Raw genomic sequence first — 23,182 nt, forward strand, 5'->3', positions numbered from 1 at the left:
CATGAAACACGCAACACGCAAACACGCTGTTTGCAGATAACACATTAGCACATTAGAAATTCATCGTATTTTATCTCAACTTTTTATGTTACAGGGATACGACAACCGTCGTAACAAATTTGTCGATCATGAAAGCCGCGCAGAATGGAGCTGCGAACGCAGGGATTCGATACATCGAATCTTCCGAAAAAATGGTGGTCACTCACCTTCCACTGTCTGCTCGATCGTCAATCCCGCCGACGCCGTGTGGAGGTAGAGGAACACATCCGTCAGCTGGTCATCATACTAGTCGGCCGTCGATGATCGGCACGCGTAATCTGTTGAACACTATTGCACACTCACTGAATCGAGCGCGTCGCGACGCATCATCGTCGCGCGATCATCACGGCACTTTCGCGGCGACTTCGCGCGAGTTTTACGCCGGAGCCGGAGGAGGAAAGAAGCGCACGCGAACGGGAACGGAAGAAACGGAACGGCGGGAGGGAGCACTAAAGCGCGTGCGAATAATCACGAGGAGCACGAGGAACAATCGCGGCTGGCGAAATCATAAAGAACGTCGCGAACGCGCGCGCGTTCGCGCAGGTGTGAAAAATAATACCTACAATATATAATTCTACGCGGCTACACGACGTCACGCCTTCGAGCGCGCTCCACGGTCGCTACACTAACTGCCGCGACGCTACTTGAATTTCGAGCCAGCGCGCGCGCGCCGGCCAATCAGCGCTCGGCGCGCCGCCGTCCGCGCAGGCGCGCCGCTGCAATCACGGCGCTGCCGTGAGACGTAAAGTGGCTTACTTCATATCTGCTTAATGCGATCCCGGACTCCCGGAGTCGTTTCTTTTAGCGATCGATGAATTTTCAAACGCACTGTTCCTTCGATTAGTTGAACAGAACAATAAATTCTCTCCCGCGATGAAAATGCGCACGATTTTTATCATTATTTATCACGTCCAACAACGATAATGTTATCGGTAATGCCGATCACGACTTTTTTCAGTTTCTTCTAAATGACACGACGCCGTTGCCTTGGAGCTCGGCAGTCACTCCAGCCTCCCCTCAGGCCTAGCTCCACAACTTTAACCGGAGTCTAACTCGTTAAGGGGATGCTGGAGTTGCTAGTGAACTATTTTTTCACTATAGTGATGGTAATTGCAGTTTCGAAAATTCTCTTTATTGCTTGTGCAGAATAAAAAATCCTTTTCCACAAATGAAGTATAGATAGAAAGAAAGTCCGCTCTACAGGACTTTATACTCAAAATGGAAAAAAGTTAAAAACTTGCATTTGTCTTTTCTAACTTTTTTCCATTTTGAATATAAAGTCCTGTAGAGCGGACTTCCTTTCTATCTATACTTCATTTGTGGAAAAGGATTTTTTATTCTGCACAAGCAATAAAGAGAATTTTCGAAACTGCAATTACCATCGCTATAGTGAAAAAATAGTTCACTAGCAACTTCAGCTTCCCCTTAATGGAAAATTCACGCAGCGTTCGATGTGTGACGTTCGATCCAGTAGGGAGTTCGTTTTCTAGAGATTCTAGACGTGACGCAGTGTGAATTCTCCATGAACGAGTTAAGCTCCGACTAAAGTTGTGCAACTGAGCTTAATCCTTAATTTTGACGTTTAGGCGCCGCTCGTGGATGACACAAGATGTTACGGACGATGTCTCGTACGCTCGTCCCGAGATTTTCGTTAAAAAGAATATAGAATCAGGAAAGCGAGCCGCAAGGATATATCGCGATGATTTAAGAATGACGAAGGCAGACGATGCCGACACGGTTGTATAAGCTCAATGGTTCATTACCGATAGTGTTCATGATTCCAATTACTGGCTGGCTGATGGATCACCACCGCGCGTCGAAGACGAGGCGAAAAAGATTCTGGATAGACATTTACATGATTAAATCGAGGGGGAGAAACTCTCTCTTCGAGTCGATCTTTATCAGAAAAAAATATTATTAAGAAATCTCCGTAGAGTATTAATTTAGACTCAACGTAGAAAACAATCTCCAAGAATACAATTTGTTTACATAGAGTTTTGTTTATTCGAATTTCACGTATCGATCGCTTCGTGCTTTAGTCGTAATAATCATTATAAATTGATTACGGTCTATTTTCGTGTTCACGGAAAACTTTCACGAGCACGAGGAGAGCCATTGTGCCATCTAAAGAATTCAACCACGAAAAGTTAGGTGCCACGTAAAAATCACTGCAAATTAATGCACATGCCATGTCAAAGTCATGCTAGGTGTAGCCTGACAGGACGGTAAGTCTGCTTTAAAGATTCATCAAAACCCCATAGGATCGCTCGGAAACTCGCGCACGTTCTAAGTCAGCTTTTCTCCGGCGCGACAGTCTTTGCATTTATTATTGATAGCGACAAGTGAATTCTGCTTACTTTTTTTCGCGATTATGTCGTCTTTTCTCTTTATACTGACCTAAGTTTTTATCGCCGCAAGAGAGCAAGAAAAAGGAATGCGAAGAAATGAGACGAGACAGATCAACGATGTATAATTAATCGAAGTGATCAGCAATTATTTAATATACATTTCTTTATTTTTTTATTATTTTATTATTATAGATGCATCTAAAACGAAGAAATGCAATATCTCTTTATGTAAAAAAATAACTTTGCATATCTGATATAAAACATAACAATGCAATATTACATAATATATAAATTTTTTTAGTTTTTTAAAGGTGCTAAAAACAACGATGTCTTATTTGATAGTTTTGCGTTTATTCTAATAATAATTCTAATAATACTAAATAATAATAATCACATTCAAGTAGTTCAAACATTGTTAAAATTTTTCAAACTGATAAAATTGTACATGAAACTTGTCACTAATTGTCCATTCAAAAACCACAAAACTATGAATTTCAGGATGAATTTCGGACTTGCAGAATTCCTGCAACAATAAACTATTCAAATCACGCGTCTAGCTTATATAAACTCAATATTCCATAAATTCCGAAATTCACCAAAATTAGCCTGCATTACCCTGTGCGATGCAAATAACATTTGAAAACTTTCTCAAAGTGTAACCAATTTTACCAATCACGATATTGCTTTTTAAACATCTCCATAGATCTCAATGATAATCAAGAATCTACTATTCGGCAGCGAGAATGTACGAGAGAAAAGGAAAGAGAAAAAAAGAAGGTGCATGACAAGTCGTGCCGTTCCGATTTCTATGCTTCTGATCGCAGCATTATGTACCCTCTATTAAACTTCGAAGAATAGCTAAGTAATCACTCTTCCTGCGGCTTTTCCACGGCTTCTCCGTGGAATGAATCACGGCTTGTGTCCCTCGACCAAGAAAGCAAAGGGGAAATATCGAAGGAAACACGATGATGGTGAGCAAGCACCTTCGATCGCGCGCAAGCATTCGTGAAATCTATGTGGCGATAAATCTGGCGCTTCTGCTTCGCAAATTTCAAGTACTACGTTTTCTAATGGTAATTAAGAGAAAAATCTTTTTAAGTTAAGAAGACTTGTAACTTATAAATTAGATCTTAAAGAGGAGTAAATTATGATTTCTACCATTCTTCAATCAATATTTCACATACGCACGCACAAAGATCTCAATATAGAAAACATCTGCTTTTATTTATTACGGAATATTACTTACATCGTGTCAGCCATGATAAGTGATGATAAAAGAATGACGAGCGATCTTGAATTGAAAATTGTTGGTATTTTGTAAAGTATAAGTATACTTTCTTTGTAGGGTATCGGTAATTTCAAGGATGCGTAATGTTTGTGTGTGTGTGTGTGTGTAGCGATATATGTATATATAGCTTAAATAACTTACCTGTTTTAATGCAAAATATTTGTATCAATTTAACGAATAAATATAATTTTTCTCGATAGCGGAGAAATTGAAAAGATTTGTGGACTTATTCTCGAGTCGATATTTTACTATATAATTTTGTACAGCCAATAAAACGATTAATATAAATTAAAAAAATACATCTGGTCGGTAACAGGCGACTCCAGACTCCCCTTAATGTAATAGGAAAAATTAAAAAGGTACATTTAGCGCCATCTCTTAGATTATGAAATATGGAACAAATGTTTCGCATAATCTCAAAAACCATGTTATTTTATAATTTATATAATATCTAAAAATGAATTACTCGAAAAATTAAAATTTATTCCTCCCAATTCTTTTCTATTTCCCTAAAAATTCACCTTAGTTGAATAATGAAAGAGAAAAAAGTCGCATATTAAAAAGGACTACAACTTTTATTATACAAAAAGTTAATTGTTTGTACAAAAAGATGCATTTTTATGTACTACATCGCCTGCAGTGTGAATCGTATGTTAAACGATGAACCTCCAAGGTACGAACGGCTAAGTGGAATATAATAGCATAATGCACTATTAATAAGGAACACACGAACGCGCTGGGATCATTGAGTTCGAATTCACTTAAGAGCGATCGTAGTTTCGCTCTGTCTCACATCACATATTTTGTCCCAATAGGACCTAACAACATTTTCAATTTAATATTGGCATTTCGCATACATAAACTAACTATAGTCGTCACATACATATGTATATAATATATATGTATATATTATGCATATTATTATCGTGTTTAAAAAAAAAAAAAGAAAATCAATCGTGGGCACTTCCTCGTGAAATCGTTGCACTCTCGTCGATAAAATCGTCAGAAATAGGAAACAAGCAAGCTTGAGGGAAAATACGGACGAACAATAATATAAATTTTCGTTTCAATTTCATACGAGGGACCATTGTGGAAAAAAATATTTCGTAGGACGTGACACAATATTATTACATTTCTCAAAAGCTTTCCACAAGGCAAATATAAAACTCATTACATAATCGTTATTAACTACCGGTCTATCGATAAATCATTAAAACATTAGCAGAAAAGAGACTTTTAAGAATTACAGGCTTTTAATAAATCATCATAGTTTTCGGATTAATGATAATCGGAATCAATCTTAAAGAGAGCATTGGCTTCAATTTTATTTTTTTGGTACTTTTATTTATAAACATTCGTACTCTCACAAAGTATGATCTCTTTAACTTTTCCTCATAATTAACATGTAATTAAATTTTCTCAATATCCAAAAAAACGAATAGCAGCAACAAAGTAGACCGACTGTCAATTTCTTTTTGCTACAAATATATTTCGATATTTTATAAAAATAATAACGGCAGAAGACGATCCCTTCCAGGCTCGTGCATTTTACATTAGCATTCCGGAAAATATCGAAAAAAACCTAATCATATGCTTATCATCATCCCACCACCATTTTGCATTTGTACTCTTACGACCCGCGACAATCGATCTCGACAAATCACCAAATTGGAAAAACTAGCGCGTGCAGCAGTCGACGAGATGATTCGTAAAATAATTATCATCGTTCATCGTCATCGTCGTCATGTTTGCCCGCAAAACAAATCGCAGACACCTAAAGAATTAAGCTAAATCGCATTTAAGGTTACGATGATGATGTTTGAGCTGCCAACATCTCTTCCTGCTGTATTTTTCTTCGATAGTTATCCAGCGTGACTTGTATAGTCTTCTCGGAATAACGGCAGTTTTCGGCTCCGCAGGTACACGTGAAGGACTTGCACTTTATTATCCAGAATTTCTCGCCGTAATCAAAGCTAAGGGCAAACAGATCCATATTGATCTCTCGTGCAAAGTTAGCGAAAGAGCGTGACGTGAGAAACAAACTTGATAAATATAATAAATTGATATAATGATAAGTTGAATGTTCCTTACAAGTTTTATGGTAAAACTACCGAAAGGAGGAACTCCCTTCAATGACCTTGACCTTCTATTGTCAAGAACATTTTACTGAGTAATCTTCAAAAGGTTTAGCTCGTTGTTAAAAAGTTATTAACAAAAAACGTTTAATGCACGAATTTTCCGCTGTCCAAAGAAGAAAGAGTTACGAGTTGAATTAGGTTAAACCTTCTGCAGGTTACTCAGTAGGTAGTCCTCTATATGTTAAGCTCGAGGTCATTGGAGAGGGCTCCCCTATTCGGTAGTTTTACCAAATTTATTATCCCTTGTTCCGTCGTATGTCAATATTAAAATACGTGAATACGATAAATCATACGTCGAAATATATTATAACTACTAAATATTATAAATAAAGTCTTAAAATCCCGAAATTTTACAAGATAATGGAAAAGAAGCAACTTCTTATGATTCTTTTTTCTATGAATAATATAACACAAAACGAATAAAAGCTTTTGTAATTCGCAAACTGAAAGATTAAGGATTACTTAAACATTCTAGATTCCTTAAACTCTGTTAAATATCTTTATTTAATAAGCGTAACAATTTATGATAGATATGTCTACACTTAATAAACAAACAGAATTTTCTGTGTCTCAAATTATAATCTCATGTGTCGTCGGCGACAAGACAGAATCAAGCAATAAAATAAAATAAAATATAAAATAACAAAAATGAAAGACCTATTTGTATATTATACGAAATATAATATACCGATACGAAACAATTCGATCCATTAAAACGAAAGAAACAACGTTTAAACAAACATTGAACATTAACTCCAATAAGAAAAACATATAATGTGCAATAATGTGTGTTCGCAATGGTTAGTGTGTATATACGTGTTCAGTAATTTTCGGCGTTACAGTGACTTCAACCGAGTTTTAACATACCCGAGCTCTTCGTCTGCCTCGATGTCGCGGTTGGCAAAGAACGCTATCCTCGGGAAATGCAGATCCTGATGCTCCACGAACACTCGTACTGGCAACAGATTCGGAGCGCACGAATGGTTGATAAAGCGAGCGATATTTCCGTAACGTCGTGCGTCAATACAGTACGTTTCTCCATCCTGCGTACGCATAAAACAAGACTCTAATTCACAAACGATTCGTAACGGCATAAAATAATTTCCAAACTCAACGGATTGTATAGGAAGAGAACACCGCTGTGGTGAGAATGTACATCGCGACTAACCGGGAAAGATTTGCATTTCCTTTCCAAGAACTTCAAATAAAATATGATTAAAAAAATAAAATGATAAAATAGAAAAAGTCGTTTTGCGCATTCTAAGCTTTACGCATTTCTAGATTTCCGTGCATCTATGTTTATGACTGAAATTTTTTTGTGAAGCAAGACGATTACAGGTACACGGACATTAAACATAAAATAATTCCCTCGTTCAAGTCGGAGAAAAATATGCGACTCACCCTATTATCCAAATCGAACAAGTAGGAGTCGTCCTCCCGATGATCAGCCTCCGAGTCTGAGATTATCTCACCGACGTATTCGCACACGTAGGTACCCTTGGGTATGTGACGAAGGGTCCGGAGACCCCAGCCTTTGCCCTTCGTGCGGAACAACTGGAACCTCTGCGTGAGTCCGTGCTGAATCACCCGATTATTGCACGTGATGCGATTGCAATCGCAAGCGGGATTGCATTCGAACAACATCGGCGGATCTGTAACGATACAAGTAATTCGCAACATCGATTTTGAAAGATTCGTTTTTATAAGACGGATTCTCGTTGATTTTTCTAGGGGATTTTCAATTTATTAAATATTTAAAAATTATTTTAAAAAATTAATTACTTAAAAATTACAAAAATTATGAATTTTCTAAAGCGTTAACACTTGAATTGCGCACCTGCGTAATTGAATTCGGGTATAAGTTTCCCTTCCTCGTCGTACCAGCATCGCAGACTTATGTTCCCGCACAAGCACTTTTCGGAACTGCAATTGTCCTCGCAGCGACAGGACTGCAACGACGTTATTGTGCGATCGACGTTGATGTTACTGGTAAAACAATTCTCCGTAACGTAAAGAAAATCCGTCGGCTTGTCCTCGGAATCGTATCCGTTAACGCACTGTATAGGATTCGTTTCCTTTCCACGTGAGATGTCGCTGCAAAAAGAAGAAACCAATAATGAAATAGAGAGAATCGAGCATGCACGTTATTGAATTTAACGATGAATGCGACCAATCATAAAATTTACACGTCCTTCGTCTACTTAGATTAATAATTATGACATATCTGAGACAATTTTGTGCTCACTTTGTTAATATTTTAATCGTTTTTTCCCACATATGCTCGGAGAGCTCGTTGACTTTCGCATTTAATCTCAAAGCAGACATAGTATCGCCATCCGTCGCGCAACAATTCACCGCAGTTTCACCGGCAGCATTTACCTCCCCTATTTTAGCACCGCGCGCCAGCAACAGAACGCTGACTGCATACTGGTCCTGCCTAGCTGCTATATGCCTAAGAAAAAAAAAAGAAATAGATTCCAATTTTATTAAAAAGAATCATCTCATTCACACACTTGGCGTAAGTCTTCGATCACGCTTCAGTCATGCTTAATTCAGTAAGCTGGAGAATTTTAAAAAAATTGAAAAACGTACAAGGGAGTATCACCATGAACATTTACAGCATTCACATCGCATCCCTCGTTAAGGAGCATCTCCGTGATCTCGGAGCTGCCGCTGAAGGCGCTCCAATGTAACGCTATGTTCTGCTCGGCATCGCGTATGAGCGGGTCACACTTTTTATCTAACAGATACCGCGCGACATCCGTGTGACAGAACTCGCACGCCCAGATTAAGCTCGTCCAGCCGCCATCGTCCACGGAGTCTGCAAGTGTAGATGTCAGAGGCGTAAAAAGTTTTCTAGACACGTAAAATGCAGATTCGAAGAACCATCATCCCTCATTTTATATTTGCAAAATTCGTCACAATTGCGACGCGTAGGTTTTCTGCTTGTAATCAATCTGTTCCTCACCTACTAGCGTTCTCGGCACTTTGCACTCGGTCAAAATGATCTTGCAGACCTCCAGGTGGCCGGACTTGGCTGCCATGTGCAAGGCGGTCATACCGTCCTCGCCTTTCAGTGTCACGTCGGCGCCTATCCTAACTAAATACTTCACCACATCAGCTTTGCCCTTGCTCGCGGCCAGCATCAATGGCGTCAATTGGTTCCTATCCATTACATCTACTTGAGCACCACCTTGGACCAGAACGTGTACGCACGATAGATGACCCTTATCCGCCGCTATGTGCAAACCAGTCCGATGGGCGTAATCCCGGAATGTGTGATTCGCATTATAACCGCATGCTAGAAATAACAGAGCCTATACTATATTCATGTAATAAACAAATCATTAAAAAAGAGGAATATTATTCATATTCACATTATTTATTCAAAGATGTAAAACGGAAAAACTAAACCGACGAGTCAAATGACGAATCTTAGTTTGCATTCCTTCAAGTTCTGAATAAAATATACTGGCGATTTACTTGAAAGATTTACAACAAATGAGAAACGAGAGTAGGATGAAACGCAGAAAGAAATCCAACATCTTCCAAATCTAAAAGCTTGCAATTTCCTAGACTTATTTATCATTGATTTCTCTCGAGATTTTTTGTACGTATACGTTTCTGCCTCACCTAATACGTTTACTAATTTTTCCAGATCTCCATTCTTCACGGATGTGTAGAGACTCATAATGGTGTAGCGCTCCGGTCTCTCGCTGTTCATCGACGGCTCGGGTATCTTGATGACGTCGGGCTTGATCAACGGGCTGGGCGGACGCTCGGCTAGCTTCGTGTTATCACCCTTACCGGGCAAGGTCATCTTCGCCGACGGTAATTTCGAAAACTTTTTACGCGTAGGTATAAAGACTGGCCGCCGCATGCCGTTCATTGTTACGAGTACATCGTAAGCCGCGCTATCGCTGCCGCAATGCGGACACACGCCTTTCTTGCTCGGGTAGATCTCGCATTCGCGGTGATACTGGTGGCCGTTCGTGCACTGCACGAATCTGCCCTGCGAGCAAAACAGGCCGCAGGAGGGGCAGCAGTTGTGCCGCAACAGCCGTTCCTTGTGCATGCGGCACAAAATAATGAAGGGCACGCGAGTGCTCGGCCGTCGCATCGCTACGTCGTTACTGTCCACCTCGTTGCAACAGCCGACCAGTCGGGTGTCGATCGAATCTATCGCCGTGCAATAGAGTGGTGCTCCGGAGCCAGTTATCGTGACGTAGAGTTGAGATCGAACTTGGCACAGGCACAACATGGATTGCACGTACGTCTAAACCGAGAGGAATACGATAAGAAACCTGAACCTGCACGAAAGGGTTTACGAGTTAACAGTACTGGAAATACCGACTTCGCTCATAATCGCGGTGGACTCCGGCTTCGACGCTTGTCCTTCGGCGGGACTCGGGCTTGGCACCATGCTCCGACGCGTTCGTTTGACTGGTGTCTCTAAAGCATCAAAATGATCAAAATTATTAATTAATATAATTATCTAATAAAGTAATAAATTAAATATACGCCCGCGTAAATAACGCGTCGCCGTTTAATTTGATAAAATATACACAGCGAAGTATACAGATAACAGTGAATAATTTTCTACTGCAAATTTTCGGTGAATTTTAAAGTCGACTTTGATATGCATACCCATTTTCTATGCATTTATAAAGTTTCGTTTAGGAAATTTAGCTTTTTCATATATACCTTCCGGATAATCGTTATTCTTCCCTGCTTCTGCAACCGATGGAGAACCATCTGCATCGATTTAAAAATGGAAAATATAAGCACATGATAAAAAAAAGATTTATTTAAGTATATCGACGTTGATACACCACCTTCGTACAGATCCGCCTTCGCAATCTTCCGCGCTGCTTGGGTACTTCCACGAGGACGTCCGCGTTCCCTCTTAGGTCGATTAGCAGTAACCGGTTTCAAGAAAGGCTTTTCGATGTCCGCCAGTGGTACATCATCGCTGCTAGGGCTGCTGATAGAGTTACTCAGTTTGGTCTGCGGCTCCGAGGTTTTCATCATCGGCGATAATTTTGGCATTCCATCGAAATCGGAGGAGAACGATTGCGACTCCTCTGTGGTATTATCGTTTACGCCACCCTCCGATACGCTGTTACGTGTCGAATCCAATAGAGCGTTCTCGGAAATGCTACCATCCGACAGCAACAACGTGTCGATTTCCTGACGAACGTCAGATGGCTTTCCCTGAGTCTGCTTCGCCGGCTCCTTACCGGGTACGATCTTCTTCGGCCGACCCGGTTTGTTGTACTTCCTCTTTTTCGACTGCATGTGCTCCTCGGTGTAATTGGATTTTTCTTTGCGCGCCATGGCACTTTCCAACACTGTGCTCTTCAAGGACTCCTTGCATAGTCTTCTAGCTGAACGTTTGGGACCGGGAGGATCTTCATCTTGAGAAGGTAGAGAGTCACTGAAAACGTTAGGATAAAGTTTATAAATATCCTAGATATACTTAACGGGTGATGAATACGGAAAAACAAAAACCTAAGTGCTCGCAATCTAGGTCGTCCAATTCTTCTTTTCCTGGTAACTGGCGCGGTAGATTCTTGCTGCTCAGTACCTTCTGCAAGCTTCGTTTCCACGTTGTTGCTCTCGGCATTACTCTCCACGGTTTCAGGCTTCTTCTGGACAGACAGCTGGGAAGACGATGCATCCTCGTTGAGCTTCTCTTTCGCGCCGTCTGTCTTATCTTCATCAGCAACCTTCGCTTCCATCTCCTTCAAAGAGTCTCCTTCCTTAGTCCTGTCTGAATCTGCTTGAGATTCCTCCGCTTGAGATTCTTCTGTCTGAGATTCCTCTATCACGTCGGAATTCTCATCAGAGTTCTCTATTTTCACAGAGACACCGCCAATCTGATCGCAATTGGCCAGTTCATCAGGTACCAGAGTAAGATTGGAAGAACAACTAGATATCTTAGTCTTCTTCCCATGATCCGTGTTCTCGTCGATGGTCCTGAATGTCAGAACGATCCTGGGTATACCGTTGTCCTTTTTCACCTCTTGTTGTTTACCCATCGATGCCACTGCCATGGACACATCCTCCTCATCCCTGTGGTTCTCCTCCAGCTCAGACTGAGAGGTCATTACGTCATCCGAAGTCGTCATATCCTCCTCCTCTTCCTCAGCAGCGTCGTCGCGTTTCTTCTCCCCCTTGGATGCCTCATCGGCAACTCTCAACGGTGATGACGGTGGTGTCGTTGTCTCCTCCACTGCGACCATTCTCTCACTGTCAACGCTATGCTTCGTTGGGTTTACGCCCTTGTTAAACTCATTCGTCATTCCCTCGAGAATCTCGTGGATACTGACCTTGTCGTCAACAACCCCATTGTCAACAGCAGTCATGGCCTTCCCATCGTTGATGCTGCTGCCAACAATGGCCTCGTCGACTCTGTCAACGTCCGTCGCCGACGATCTCCGACAACCCTCGACGACCGTCGCAGTGGTGGCAGCGGGCCCATTATCGCCTCCGGAAGACGCGACGTCGGCCATACCTTCGTCTGTGGGCAAAAGCGGTTGCTGTTACAAACAACTAACCGCTGCTACGGACGAAGAGGCCACTGCGATCAGTAACGAAGACGCGAACGTTTCGAACCGATTCTCATCGTCCAGATCACGGTCGACTACCGGCGCATCGTTCCCTCCTCTTTACGGTATCCTTCGAGTAATTTCTCTTCTCGGGTAACCCTCTTCTTCTACTTCCTCTCATAGATGTCCCCCTTCCGGTTCCGCTCCTCCACTCACGGGCTTCGCCCCTCGCCTCGTCCAAGCGCCAGGAACACCGCTGCTCTGCCGCCGATCGGTCTCACCCCGACGACGCTCTTATCAGCGACGCTTATCGACGATCCGAGCTCGTCGATCCTCCCGCTCTTTCTCTGGCTCACCCGACTCACCGCACCAACCGCCGGAGGTACTCGCACGCGCGCGGCGTCGTCTCGCCTCGTTCTCACGCTGCCGACTCCTGGCTGACTTGCGGCAAAATCTCCGAACCGAACCATTCGACTAATCGGATCGACGATCCCGGCGCCGCACGAGCCAACCACGCTGAAGTTCGCGTCGGGACGAGGGGGAGAGAGAGAGAGAGAGAAAGATGGCCGCGAGTCACTCACACCAGCGTGGCCCGCGAGCGAGCGAGCGAGCAACGGCTGGAGGCCATATTGATTGTTCAGGGACGGCGATCGCAAGAGCGACAGAAATTGTTTTCTTTCCGCGATCCTTCCTGCGGCCTGATACCTCGCCGGACCTTAACCTCCGGGTTAAATTAACCTTCGTTTAATGCCCCGTTCGTTCTCAATTCAAGTCATGCCTCGCGGAAGGAGTCGTCTTTCGTCGATAATGAGAAACAAGAAGAGGAAGCACAGCCATTACCGAGCGCTGCCCGCACGCGGATCGTTCGTCTGCCACTGTTTTACATAAAGTACATACGTTAAACGCGCATTCGTAACCGACTTCAGTGAAGTAGATCCTTCGCCGATGCATATTATTAAACCGTAAAGTCGAGTTTACACGACTTCCACCTGCGGCCAACCATTTCGAGCGAAAATGTTATTTATATCTATTCCCATTAGTTTCCACTGTTTCCTCCACAAAAAAATAGAATAAATTAGAAAGGCTATTTATCACTGCGAAGTTGCAGCATCAGTAAGACTTCAAGACTTCGATATCTCGAGATTCGCGTGCGTCGCGATTTATAATTATCAGTAATTTGCATAAAATTTCATATAAACTTTCCACCTCCTTTCTTGGTTCGGAACTTCATATATTTTTACATCCAGTCATATTTCGGTGCAACTGCTTCGTGTTTAACAGTGACAATCGATTAAAGAACTTTTCGATATCTCGGGGAATACACGTGAGTAAATCGTGCATACGCTGTGCAATGGTATTAACGTGACGGTCGTTATACGTTTTTGACCGTGGAACGATGAATATTACGAGGCCCGATCGACTCGTAGGAGAATGTAAATTAACGTATAATCGTAACATGGCGGATAGTTAAAAAATCTATCAGCGCCGAACGCGCATGTGCGGTCGGCAAAAATGTTGCTTAGGGATTACGTGGCATGATACGATAAAAATATACGCTCCGGCGGAGCGCTCGGCGCTAACGCATAGGAATGCCGGTCACTGAAAGATAAAACAAAAATAATATGGCGTCCCGAACGTGGAATCCCACTCTTCTGCGGGAGGCGCGAAGGGAAGTCTCTCGGGAAGTAAAGGGCTCGAGACAGAGAAATCCGTAAACGCTGCCGTATCAAGTTTCAAGCCTGAAAGACCGGATATAGGGTTTACATAACTCGGAGATCTCCTCATTTGCACAAATGTTTTCAATTCTACATTATAATGAACGCGATTACGCAACGCTACGTCAATAAGTTAATAAGTTCGTCAAAGATAGAATTAAAAACAAAGAGAGAGAAACCGAGAGTAATATTGCTCTGCAGAACTGCGATTTCTCGATCCTTTAAATTCGGACTGATACGAAAATGTTTTGCATTTCTATATCTACTTGGTGTTGTACCTATTTTTCAGTTTCTCATGGAAATGAATAATTTAATCCGTCGATAAAGATCGAAGTGTGTCATGATAAATTCTTATCTGTTCCATTATATGCCTGGGAACAACGGAGCGGCAGCGATAAATCACGCTGTTAAATAAAATATAGACGCATTTCTTGTAGCTTAAGCGAAACCACCGATTGAAGTGTAAATGAAAAATGTAATATCGGACAGGCAAAAGCTGCAGTTCGCAATTTTGCTTCGATCGATCGTGATGATTACGAGGCAGAATTAGTCCAGCAGTTTGCATCATTTCGTTCAAACTAGACACTTCATCTCAGAGGATAAAGTAATAATTAGTGCAATTCAAGAAAATTCTCAATTTACAAAATGATAGTAGGGTGGGAAAAACGCACTGCGGAAGTCGTATAAATATAAGTTTATTTACATTACAACAGATCCTTTTGTCAAATAAACGACAAAGGCGATTACAAGTGTAGACTTGAACGTAGTTAGGGATTAAATGTTAATTAAAAATAATAATTACAGCATCCTAACCGTGTGTGTGTATTTTTTGTAATGTGTGTGTGTGTGGATGTGTAACGTCTTGCACACCTTGCCGATTTTGAGTAAGTAATATACATTCGTGCTTCGTAGTCGTAAGGTCCTACGAGGTGTGCTGCTGCAACATTATTGTGCCTTCGTTTCCTCTTTTTTTTTGTTTTCTTTCCTTCTCGCGTAACGAATATAAGAGTCGAATGTGAACGATAATATCCGCCGTCGTTAACACCCGCGCTCTCACTCTCGATATTGAGACTCTCGACTGCGTATTCTGAACGACTCGCTCTTGCTCCGTATGTTACTTTATACAAATTATGATGTAATAGCTATAATAATAATATTAATAATAAAACGTGGAAAAGATCGCTGAGAGACTAACTCGAGTCGCAGAGATACCACAAGGCCATCCGAGAGAGAAGAGAACGAGTTTCGTTGCGCTTATTCTTTTCTTTCTCTCTCTCTCACACACACACACACATACACTCTCTCTCTCTTTCTCTCTCTCGTTCTCTTTCGCGCGATTAAGATTTTCAAGATCGACAGAAAGCAGCGTAAACAAAGAGCGATAGGAACGGTTTACGCGTTTTTCACATACACCATACCGTATCTCTCCTGCGTGTGTGTATGTGGTGATTTTTTTTTTCTTTCAAGAAATACATCGCGGTACATCGCGGTTAATGTCGTACATTCCTCCGTCACTTTAATGTGCAAGCGATATAAAAAGTTGAGCATCGTATTTTTCTCGTTGCGTACTATCAATAAATATACGTCGAGAAGAATATTATTGACGAAGGTAATTCGATTCTCGCGTCTCGCGTCGGCGAGGGGAAAAACTGCGAACAACGCGGGCGTTCGCTCACAGCGCGAACGGCTCCCTCGCTTGTGCAAAACGTATGTTTATTATGCACGCGGTCCTCGGGGGGCGTCGATTGTACCCTCAATTAATAACGTCAACTCCCGTCGAAAATCTGCTATTTGTTTTTAGAATACATTGCGAAATACAAGAAATCGCTAAGAATTCAATGAAATTCAAAAGGAACACCTGATCCCGCGATTCGAGGATTGCCTTTCGCAATTTTTAATCCCTTTGTATCGTATCTCGTAAGAGAGACGTCTCATCGTCGTCGTGGACTTTTTCTACGCATTAGAGTTAAGTTAAACGAGGCGATCGACGCAGGTCAGCTAAAGGCCACGGCCGTGCAGAAAGCGAGTTTAGCGTGCGAAGCGTTTTCCACTTTGAAAACAGTCGCGTCTCATTCTTGCTTATTCTAACATCAATAAGGAATTCAGAAAATACTCGTGAAATATTCGAAATTTGAAATATTCACTAGCTAGAGACTCGGCGAGTCCCATAAGGCAATTTTCCAAGTCAGAAGCATCATCCGCGCCCAAAGATGCGTCTCGAGAAATCTTGAATTCAGGCCAAAAGCTGTTGCAGTTCCAGTCGTTTCGCACGTTAAATCGACAATTCCCGTACAACGACCTTCGACTCGCGCGCGCGATCGAGTTCGCGGCGGCTCGAGTATTAAGAATACGCTTTTCGGTACTTGTATCTTCCTCTTCCTCTTCTTCTTTTCCTGGCTTTACAACGTCCGAGAACACACCGTGTACGTACACGCTCTGTGAAGCACTCTGTGCGCGCAATCGTCGTCGAGTAACGACACACTTCGGTACTACGTGGTGCACGTGATCGCTGTCCGGATGTCCGTAGTCGCGTATGGCACCAACAAGGAATAATAAGGCTTATTGATTGTAGCGGTGGGTTATGGCGGCGGCGGCGGTCTCCTCTGAGGCTCGGGCGTGTAACGCAGGCGGGCACGCACGTGCTGCGGGCTACCGGGTACGGAACTGCTCTCCGACAGTCTCCTGGGCGGCGGCTGAGGCGGAGGAGGCGAGATGTACCTTCAAGAAGCCAGATCATCCATGCGTATATACATTACTCGCTTTATCGCTGTCAGATATACTTAATTCCATCAGAATTATTTTCATGTAATTTCAAGTCAATTGTTCTCTTCACAAAAAATAAAAAAAAATAATTTTCCTAATTAAAAATAATTAAAAATAAATCATTGTTGCGACATAAGAGCGAATGGGCATAACTAGATAAAAAAAATTTCATTGCTCATTTAATTTTATAAGTATTAAAGTTCCATTAAATCTTAATTTAATGGGACTTTAATTTCATGTCTTATATAGTGTTTAATATAGTAACAAAGCATGAAATTCTTACCAAATCGGTTTCAAATTTCTCAAAAGATCCGTAAATCAAGTTTACATCGCGGCATATCTATGCAGAATTAGATATAATGCGAAACATTGAAAAAATATATATATACATTAGAGAAGTAAGAATAGCAAAAAGGTGAAGATGCGCACTTTCGCTGACAGGCGGGGGACGCCTGATCGACTAAGTTCCTCCTAAGGGCAAGCGGGGACTCGCCGCGACTTAGCCTCGGCGGTGGCTCCGGCGAGGGAGCGCGCTCGCTGCCGAGCCTGAGTCGTACGTAGGACGCGAAGCGCTTCTTCGCGGACTCCTTCGAACCGGCGCCCTGCTGCTGCGGCGGCATCACCAGCGACGACGGGGGAGATTCCTGCTTCAGCTGATGCGCGAAACGAGAGATCAGCAATTGCGGACTAGTGGAGCCGTGAGATCCTTGCGGTGGTGGTTCCGAAGGAAACCTGTGCAACGGAAAAAGTAAGTGGCAATTAAACTGTTTTAAACGAATCTACACAAGTTCTCAAAAAACAGCTGATAATAATTATTTATGATTAAATTAATCTGATTGGAAATTTTTTTTTAATTTTAACTTCAATTACCTTTTGCGGCTAATCATCGGACTACCGTAGATATCCTGCACCTGCGGATGGGTATGGGGTGCCGCCGCGGGTTGTGCAGATTGCACGAGTCGTTGTTGCAAAAATGGCGAGTAACGACCGCCGTTGTCGCACTTGATAGGCGGCGGCGGCTGAATGACACCGGGGGGATCGACGTTCTCTCGCCGCCAGGGCGAGTAGTCTCTAGCAAGGGGACTCAGCGACCTCGTGACGCCCTGCCATCGGTCCGCCTTGTTGCTGTCGCGCTCGTCGTAGCGGCTACTCCGATACGGGGAATACGATCGACCGTTGTTGCCCAGGTTGGACGCATCTTGCGTCCTGTAAGGAGAGAACGGCCTTGTTATCGTTGTCGCCGTTGTCTCCTGTTTACCTTGACCGTTCGTCGTTGTCGCGCAGCGATTCGAGGAATAATCCTGGTGCCTGGTGATGGTTTGTTCGTACTGCTGCCGGTACGGCGAAAACGATCGCGGCGGATTCGGTTCCGGCTGTTCCACGTCCTTGGACATTGGTGGTGAGAACGGCCGCGCGATCTCCCTCCGGCGGAGGGCGTACGGACTGTAGGACACGTAGTTCGCGCTGTTCTCGCTGTTAGAACGCTGATGGAACGACAGAAAGCCGGAATTTGGTGGGTCTCTTGTGACGTTACTGTTGACGTTGCTTCTTAGGAAAGCCGGCACTTCGGTCTGTGCTCGAAGATGGGCCGTCTGCTTCAGAGATACGTGGCCTGAAACTCGCTGCTGCTGCTGTTGTTGCTGCTGCTGCCCTCCCGGCAACCTGGAACTAAATCATGACATAGGTAAAATCTTTTCTAAATCATACACGTGATGATTACGACTAATTGACCCTCCAACACGAAAATATGATCTGGTTCTTTCAGCCTACATAATTACATGGACCACAATCACCAGTAATAATCGTGATGGCTCTGCAAAAAATCTAAATCTTAGAGGAGTTAATGGAAGTTAGAGCAGAACGTTAATCGTTAATGACGCATGCATAACGCAGATAAGGACAGTGGAAGTTTTTTTAAGTTGTATGTACCAGATATTTTTGAATGCGTCGGAAATTTCCTGAAAATTATGTCTCAGAATTATGGCAAGATCATGAAACATCTGTCTCTTGCAATAAGATACCGTAAATTAAAACAAAATAGTCGCGGAAAGAACAACTTCTTACTATATTAATAACAAATTGTCTTAAGAAAAAGACAAACTCTCTTTAGTAAAATAACAGAAAAAATTAATAAATTATTAACATAAAATTCTATAATTAAGATTCGTGTTAGATAACCAATCCTTTTTACTACACTGTCTCATTGTGGCAATTCCGTTTCAATTTACGGTATCCAATAATTTATTTTAAACGCCACTGAGAAACAAAACGCTAGAATTAACTTATGAAACAAAAATAGAATGGCGTGTGTACAGGGAGAAAGTATGCGTGCATCGAGTCGTCGCTACGCTAACACAAACTAACATATAAGTGAAAAGAAAGAGGTAAAAAGAGAAAAACAAAACTATACTGAAATAAATAAAAAAACAATGCTTACCGTGAATGGGGTTGAAGGGTGAGGTGTGTAACAGGCGCGTGCACAAACCAAACAACTCGAAATGAAAATTGGGCAGTTTTTGGGGTATTCTGAGTAGTAGTAATAGGGATAATCTTTTTTTTCTTTTTTTTTTCTTAAATCTCTTTCGGGAATTATTTCAGACGGTTCGTCCGGGAGGGAGCGGAAATAAGGGGGAGGCAGGAACGAGGGAGAGGGATGCTACGCCGCGCTGCCTCCCTCAAGCTCAACGCTGCAACACAATTCAACACGCACGCAAACTTTTAATTCGAAAAAACGTTTTGTGTAATATATAAATGTCGGGTTTTAGCAAAGAAAGTAATCTGAGATAAGTATATGCCGGATGTCTTGCGAATCTATCGCGTCTTCTTTCGGTCGCGCGATCATCGACGAATCCGCAAATTGATGTCAAATCGAGAATCCGCTGGCTGTAAGCGCAGAAGACGCTATAATTTCGAGACACCCGCGCGATACAAGCGCGCTAATTCAACGTTCGACAAGCCAATTCACAAAAACGCCTTGTCCAATTTTAGGGTCTCGGTACCTACCTACTGACCTGAGGAACGTGTTAAGCGTGTAAGATTACAACGCGATTACCTGTGTGGTTAATGTGTCGGAAAACAAAAAAAAACTAGAGAAATAACCAAACCAAATCAGTAGTAACTATATTAGACAGGAATTTCATGCCATGTGTAAAATTTCGATCTCTCTCTCACGCTTGTCTTGCCTCTGTTTCACATTATTGTTACTACGTCTATTACATTATCACTATGTCCTTCGTATTACGTTTACTCCTACGTCTATCGTGCCTAATCTTTAAATACCATATAATGACGAGCAGTGATCAGCGAAGACATACCTTGGTTCTAGTTGCCGCATCACCCTGCCGAACCACTGGTAGCCGGAGTTCGGTAGAGAGGAGTTCGTCTCGCCATCGTGCAGAACGTCGTACTTGCGGATGAACGGGTGTTCCATGAGCTTGTGGTACTTCGGCCGGTGTTTGTAATTCTTCGTGAGACAACAGCTGACGAAGCTTCGGAATTCCTTGGAGAAGGGCGTGTCAAGCGGCAGAGATGGAGGATCGTCCTGTACCACTCTGCTCAGTACCTGCGACCACAGCAGATGCAACACAGCGATGAAATAAAAACCGACAGATAGAAATGACAGAAAGTAATAAATTTTCTTTCGAAGTATTTACCTCAAAATCAGTCTTGCAGTCTCGATAAGGAAATACTCCTGTAGCTAGCTCCACCAGAGTAATGCCCAGACTCCAGACGTCCGCCCTTATATCGTAGTCCGGCTTGGTAGGATCAGGTGGGTCTATCCTTTCAGGCTGCACAAAGTAATAGGTAATTTAAGTGTAGCTTTCAGTATACAACATGACATTAAAACATTATATAGCATGACACTGATCATTTCTATAATTTAGAAAATTTAAATATACTTCAGTGTTGCGACACTTACAGCCATGTACGCCGCGCAACCCGCGCTTCTCGTCTTCGCCTTGCTGTCGACCAATCTGCCAGATATCCCGAAGTCGCAAAGCTTCACTCCTCCCGACTCGTCGAGCAATATGTTACTAGGTTTCACGTCTCTATGAATTACGCCATGCTTCTCTTTCAGGTACGACAATGCTTTTACTGTCTGAAGAATTCGAAAAAAATTGTACCCTGAGATTTTTTTTACGATTTCGTAAAATTATCGTAAAAATTAATCGAGATACTTTATTCCTTCCAGGGTGAAAAATTAAGAGAACTTTAACTTTAAAAATATTGTACAATATCAAGTTACTCCTTTTTTGAGTAAAGATCTTTTTTTACTTTGTAAAAATTTTTCGAGATGGCAGGTTTGTGATTTGAAACTAGTTTTACAAACTGCACAGTAAAAAAAACTTACTGCTACTGTAACTTTGCCTAAGAAATCCTCCGGTATCGCCTGTCTGCTGCGTTTCAATAGCTTGTCAAGGCACGTCGCCATCAGTTCCATGCAGATCCACACATCCGACTCGGTGATGAAGCAACCTAGGCACTGCACGATGTACGGGCAATCATGTGACTTGAGCACGACGTCAAGATCCATGATTATCCTCTTATTCTCCTCCGCATTGCCGGAGCGTCGCATCTGCTTCACAGCGATCACTACACCACTAGGTTTGTGCTTCATCTTGACAACGTGACCACAAGTGCCATTACCAAGCTCGCCCAAGTGCTCTAAATCCTTCATTTCTGTCTGGTATCTTTGGCCGTTGATGTTCAAGATGCCGTTCATTTTCATGATTTCCTGCAGTTTTGACTCAAACTCACTGTCGTGTTTCTTTGGCGGCACCATCTGTGACACTGGCAGATCCAGCTGCTTTCTGGGCCGAGTAGGAGTACCCATGTCTCCGACTATTAAAAAACATATATACAACATTTTACAATATGCATTTAATATAATACAGAATAATATTAGAATTGATAGCTTGAAAAGTGTTTCAAATGTCAGAATAAAACATTGTTGGATTATTTTAAGAGTTTAGGCTTTGAAAATCTATCTTACAAATTTAACTGCAACAAACATGCATCTTGTTAACTCATTTTTTATTATTATATAATTTTACCTTCCAATTAAGCCTTCATTAAGAATTCAATCAGTCTAATGGTTATCAAACTCTGCGAATTTGAAATTCTCTCAGGTAGTCGATACGTTGTTCATATATTGCGTGCACTTGACACGAGATACTACTTGCTTCTTGAGTTTACCATTAAATTACATCAGTTTTCATAAAATCTATTAAAACTTGACATTGTACCTTTTTTCATTGCATAACATAAGTTTGATGCATGTTACATGAGTACAAACATTGCCATGTTACATTATGCGCGTAACAAGAATAATAACATTGAAATGATAATACATTATCTGAGACATGGTCATGGTTTAGCAAGAATACGCGAGTAAAACAGCGCGCAAACCACGCTCCAGGCAGACAAATAAACAGACAGCAGAAATAATCCATAGACGAACAGGAAAGGAATTCCCTTTTGCTGTGCCACAAGGATCGAAACCGGATGCGTCGCGTGCTCCTGCGAGCTCCTGATCGCGGGGAGCACTTGAAAAAATCAACAGTGCAAATCGCGACGATCAACATAACCTATGCACGCGTACGATCGGACGATCGTGCGCGATGATGCTTCGCTGTGAATTATCGACCCACAAGAAGAGGATCCATCATCGACACTCGCGAGGATCACCGCGCGCCTGGACGATCGGAACTCACGTTGTCGAGGTCTGCGTAGCGCCGGGCTGGACATGGGGCCCGACGGTGTCGAGTGCAGGCCCATACCCGGACCTCCAACCTCGCCGCCGTGCCTGTCTCTGTCGCGCGACTCGTTCTCCGCCCGCAGCCGTTCCTCCAGGTTCATGATCTTCTTCTCGAGGGTGCTCGACATCGCATCCGCATGCGGCTGCTCACTGGCTGCTACGCGGCTACGTCCTCGCACACCACGCCAAATCGCACCACCGGACTCACCGGGCTCGCCGCACCGCCACCGTGCACCAGATATTTGACAATTTTCGCATCACTCTACGCCACTCTACGCACTGCCCCTTTTTGGCAGCGAGCACTGCGCCGCCGGTCCACACGCGTTCGCAGGCCTGCCAACCTCTACGCTTCGGCGAGTTCGCTGCGTCTGAAAGTTAGGTTCATGTTCACCGTCGAGGAACATGAATTTATCTAGAAGACGCATGAAGATTATTCAGGCTGTAGTCCAGTTGACGTTTCAAATTCCTCGAAATATTTTCTATCCTTTCCCTTCTTTCAAATAAAAAGAAGAAAAAAGTGTTTTAAAGCATTTGGAACGTCAACTAAACTACAGCCTTTAAACTTTGTGCTGATAAAAGCGT

General features: G+C 42.6%; 3 protein-coding genes and 1 long non-coding RNA gene across 18 annotated transcripts in view; 1 reads left to right on the top strand and 3 right to left on the bottom strand.

The window, feature by feature from the left end:
- LOC105285138 (voltage-dependent calcium channel type A subunit alpha-1) overlaps positions 1–649 on the bottom strand; it is a 155,311-nt gene extending 154,662 nt beyond the window's left edge. For 4 of the 13 annotated variants that reach the window (XM_026970485.1, XM_026970486.1, XM_026970484.1 and 1 more), the window contains exon 1: positions 207–649. The gene's annotated coding sequence lies outside the window, so the exon portion shown is untranslated. The remainder of the gene's footprint in view (positions 1–206) is intronic. The other 9 variants (XM_011349117.3, XM_026970487.1, XM_020033549.2 and 6 more) reach the window with 4 other exon arrangements.
- A 3,582-nt stretch (positions 650–4,231) lies between these two features.
- LOC105285135 (histone-lysine N-methyltransferase EHMT2) lies at positions 4,232–13,909 on the bottom strand. Of its 2 annotated transcripts, XM_011349113.3 has the most exons (12): positions 11,325–13,909; positions 10,649–11,250; positions 10,518–10,568; positions 10,168–10,265; positions 9,447–10,089; positions 8,782–9,114; positions 8,406–8,634; positions 8,059–8,265; positions 7,651–7,907; positions 7,215–7,465; positions 6,681–6,856; positions 4,232–5,648 (listed from the first exon to the last, which is right to left on the bottom strand). In XM_011349113.3, exons 1-12 carry the CDS (start codon positions 12,326–12,328, stop codon positions 5,480–5,482), a joined length of 4,020 nt encoding a protein of 1,339 aa, XP_011347415.1. In that variant the 5' UTR covers positions 12,329–13,909; the 3' UTR covers positions 4,232–5,479. The 2 variants fall into 2 exon arrangements, with proteins under 2 accessions (XP_011347415.1, XP_011347416.1); XM_011349114.3 differs by lacking the exon at positions 10,518–10,568.
- Positions 13,910–14,758: 849 nt separating this feature from the next.
- On the bottom strand, positions 14,759–22,897 carry LOC105285129 (dual specificity mitogen-activated protein kinase kinase 7). 2 transcript variants are annotated; one of them, XM_011349106.3, is made up of 9 exons: positions 22,557–22,728; positions 21,194–21,684; positions 20,762–20,941; positions 20,496–20,630; positions 20,157–20,404; positions 17,713–18,510; positions 17,272–17,574; positions 17,126–17,182; positions 16,675–16,797 (listed from the first exon to the last, which is right to left on the bottom strand). In XM_011349106.3, the coding sequence occupies exons 1-8, from the start codon at positions 22,726–22,728 to the stop codon at positions 17,167–17,169; spliced, it is 2,343 nt and encodes a 780-aa protein (XP_011347408.1). In that variant the 3' UTR covers positions 16,675–16,797; positions 17,126–17,166. The 2 variants fall into 2 exon arrangements, with proteins under 2 accessions (XP_011347407.1, XP_011347408.1); XM_011349105.3 differs by lacking the exon at positions 17,126–17,182 and having other exon boundaries at positions 14,759–16,797; positions 22,557–22,897.
- On the top strand, positions 18,435–19,233 carry LOC109611335. The gene is made up of 2 exons (XR_002193717.2): positions 18,435–18,526; positions 18,608–19,233. It is a non-coding gene; the product is annotated as an uncharacterized LOC109611335 (long non-coding RNA).
- Positions 22,898–23,182: the final 285 nt, after the last annotated feature.

The sequence above is a fragment of the Ooceraea biroi genome, chromosome 6 (assembly GCF_003672135.1).
Source record: "Ooceraea biroi isolate clonal line C1 chromosome 6, Obir_v5.4, whole genome shotgun sequence".
NCBI lineage: Eukaryota > Metazoa > Arthropoda > Insecta > Hymenoptera > Formicidae > Ooceraea > Ooceraea biroi.

Excerpts from the sequence above, each read along its gene's own strand:
- LOC105285135 (XM_011349113.3), bottom strand. The coding sequence starts at position 12,328 with ATGGCCGACGTCGCGTCTTCCGGAGGCGATAATGGGCCCGCTGCCACC. Across the intron at positions 11,251-11,324 it reads CCTAGATTGCGAGCACTTAG|TGACTCTCTACCTTCTCAAG; the intron begins GTTTTTGTTTTT and ends TAACGTTTTCAG. Across the intron at positions 10,266-10,517 it reads GAATAACGATTATCCGGAAG|AGACACCAGTCAAACGAACG; the intron begins GTATATATGAAA and ends TTGATGCTTTAG.
- LOC105285129 (XM_011349105.3), bottom strand. The coding sequence starts at position 22,728 with ATGTCGAGCACCCTCGAGAAGAAGATCATGAACCTGGAGGAACGGCTG. Across the intron at positions 20,942-21,193 it reads TAGGCAAAGTTACAGTAGCA|ACAGTAAAAGCATTGTCGTA; the intron begins GTAAGTTTTTTT and ends CGAATTCTTCAG. Across the intron at positions 16,798-17,271 it reads TCCCCCGCCTGTCAGCGAAA|GTACATCTCGCCTCCTCCGC; the intron begins GTGCGCATCTTC and ends GGCTTCTTGAAG.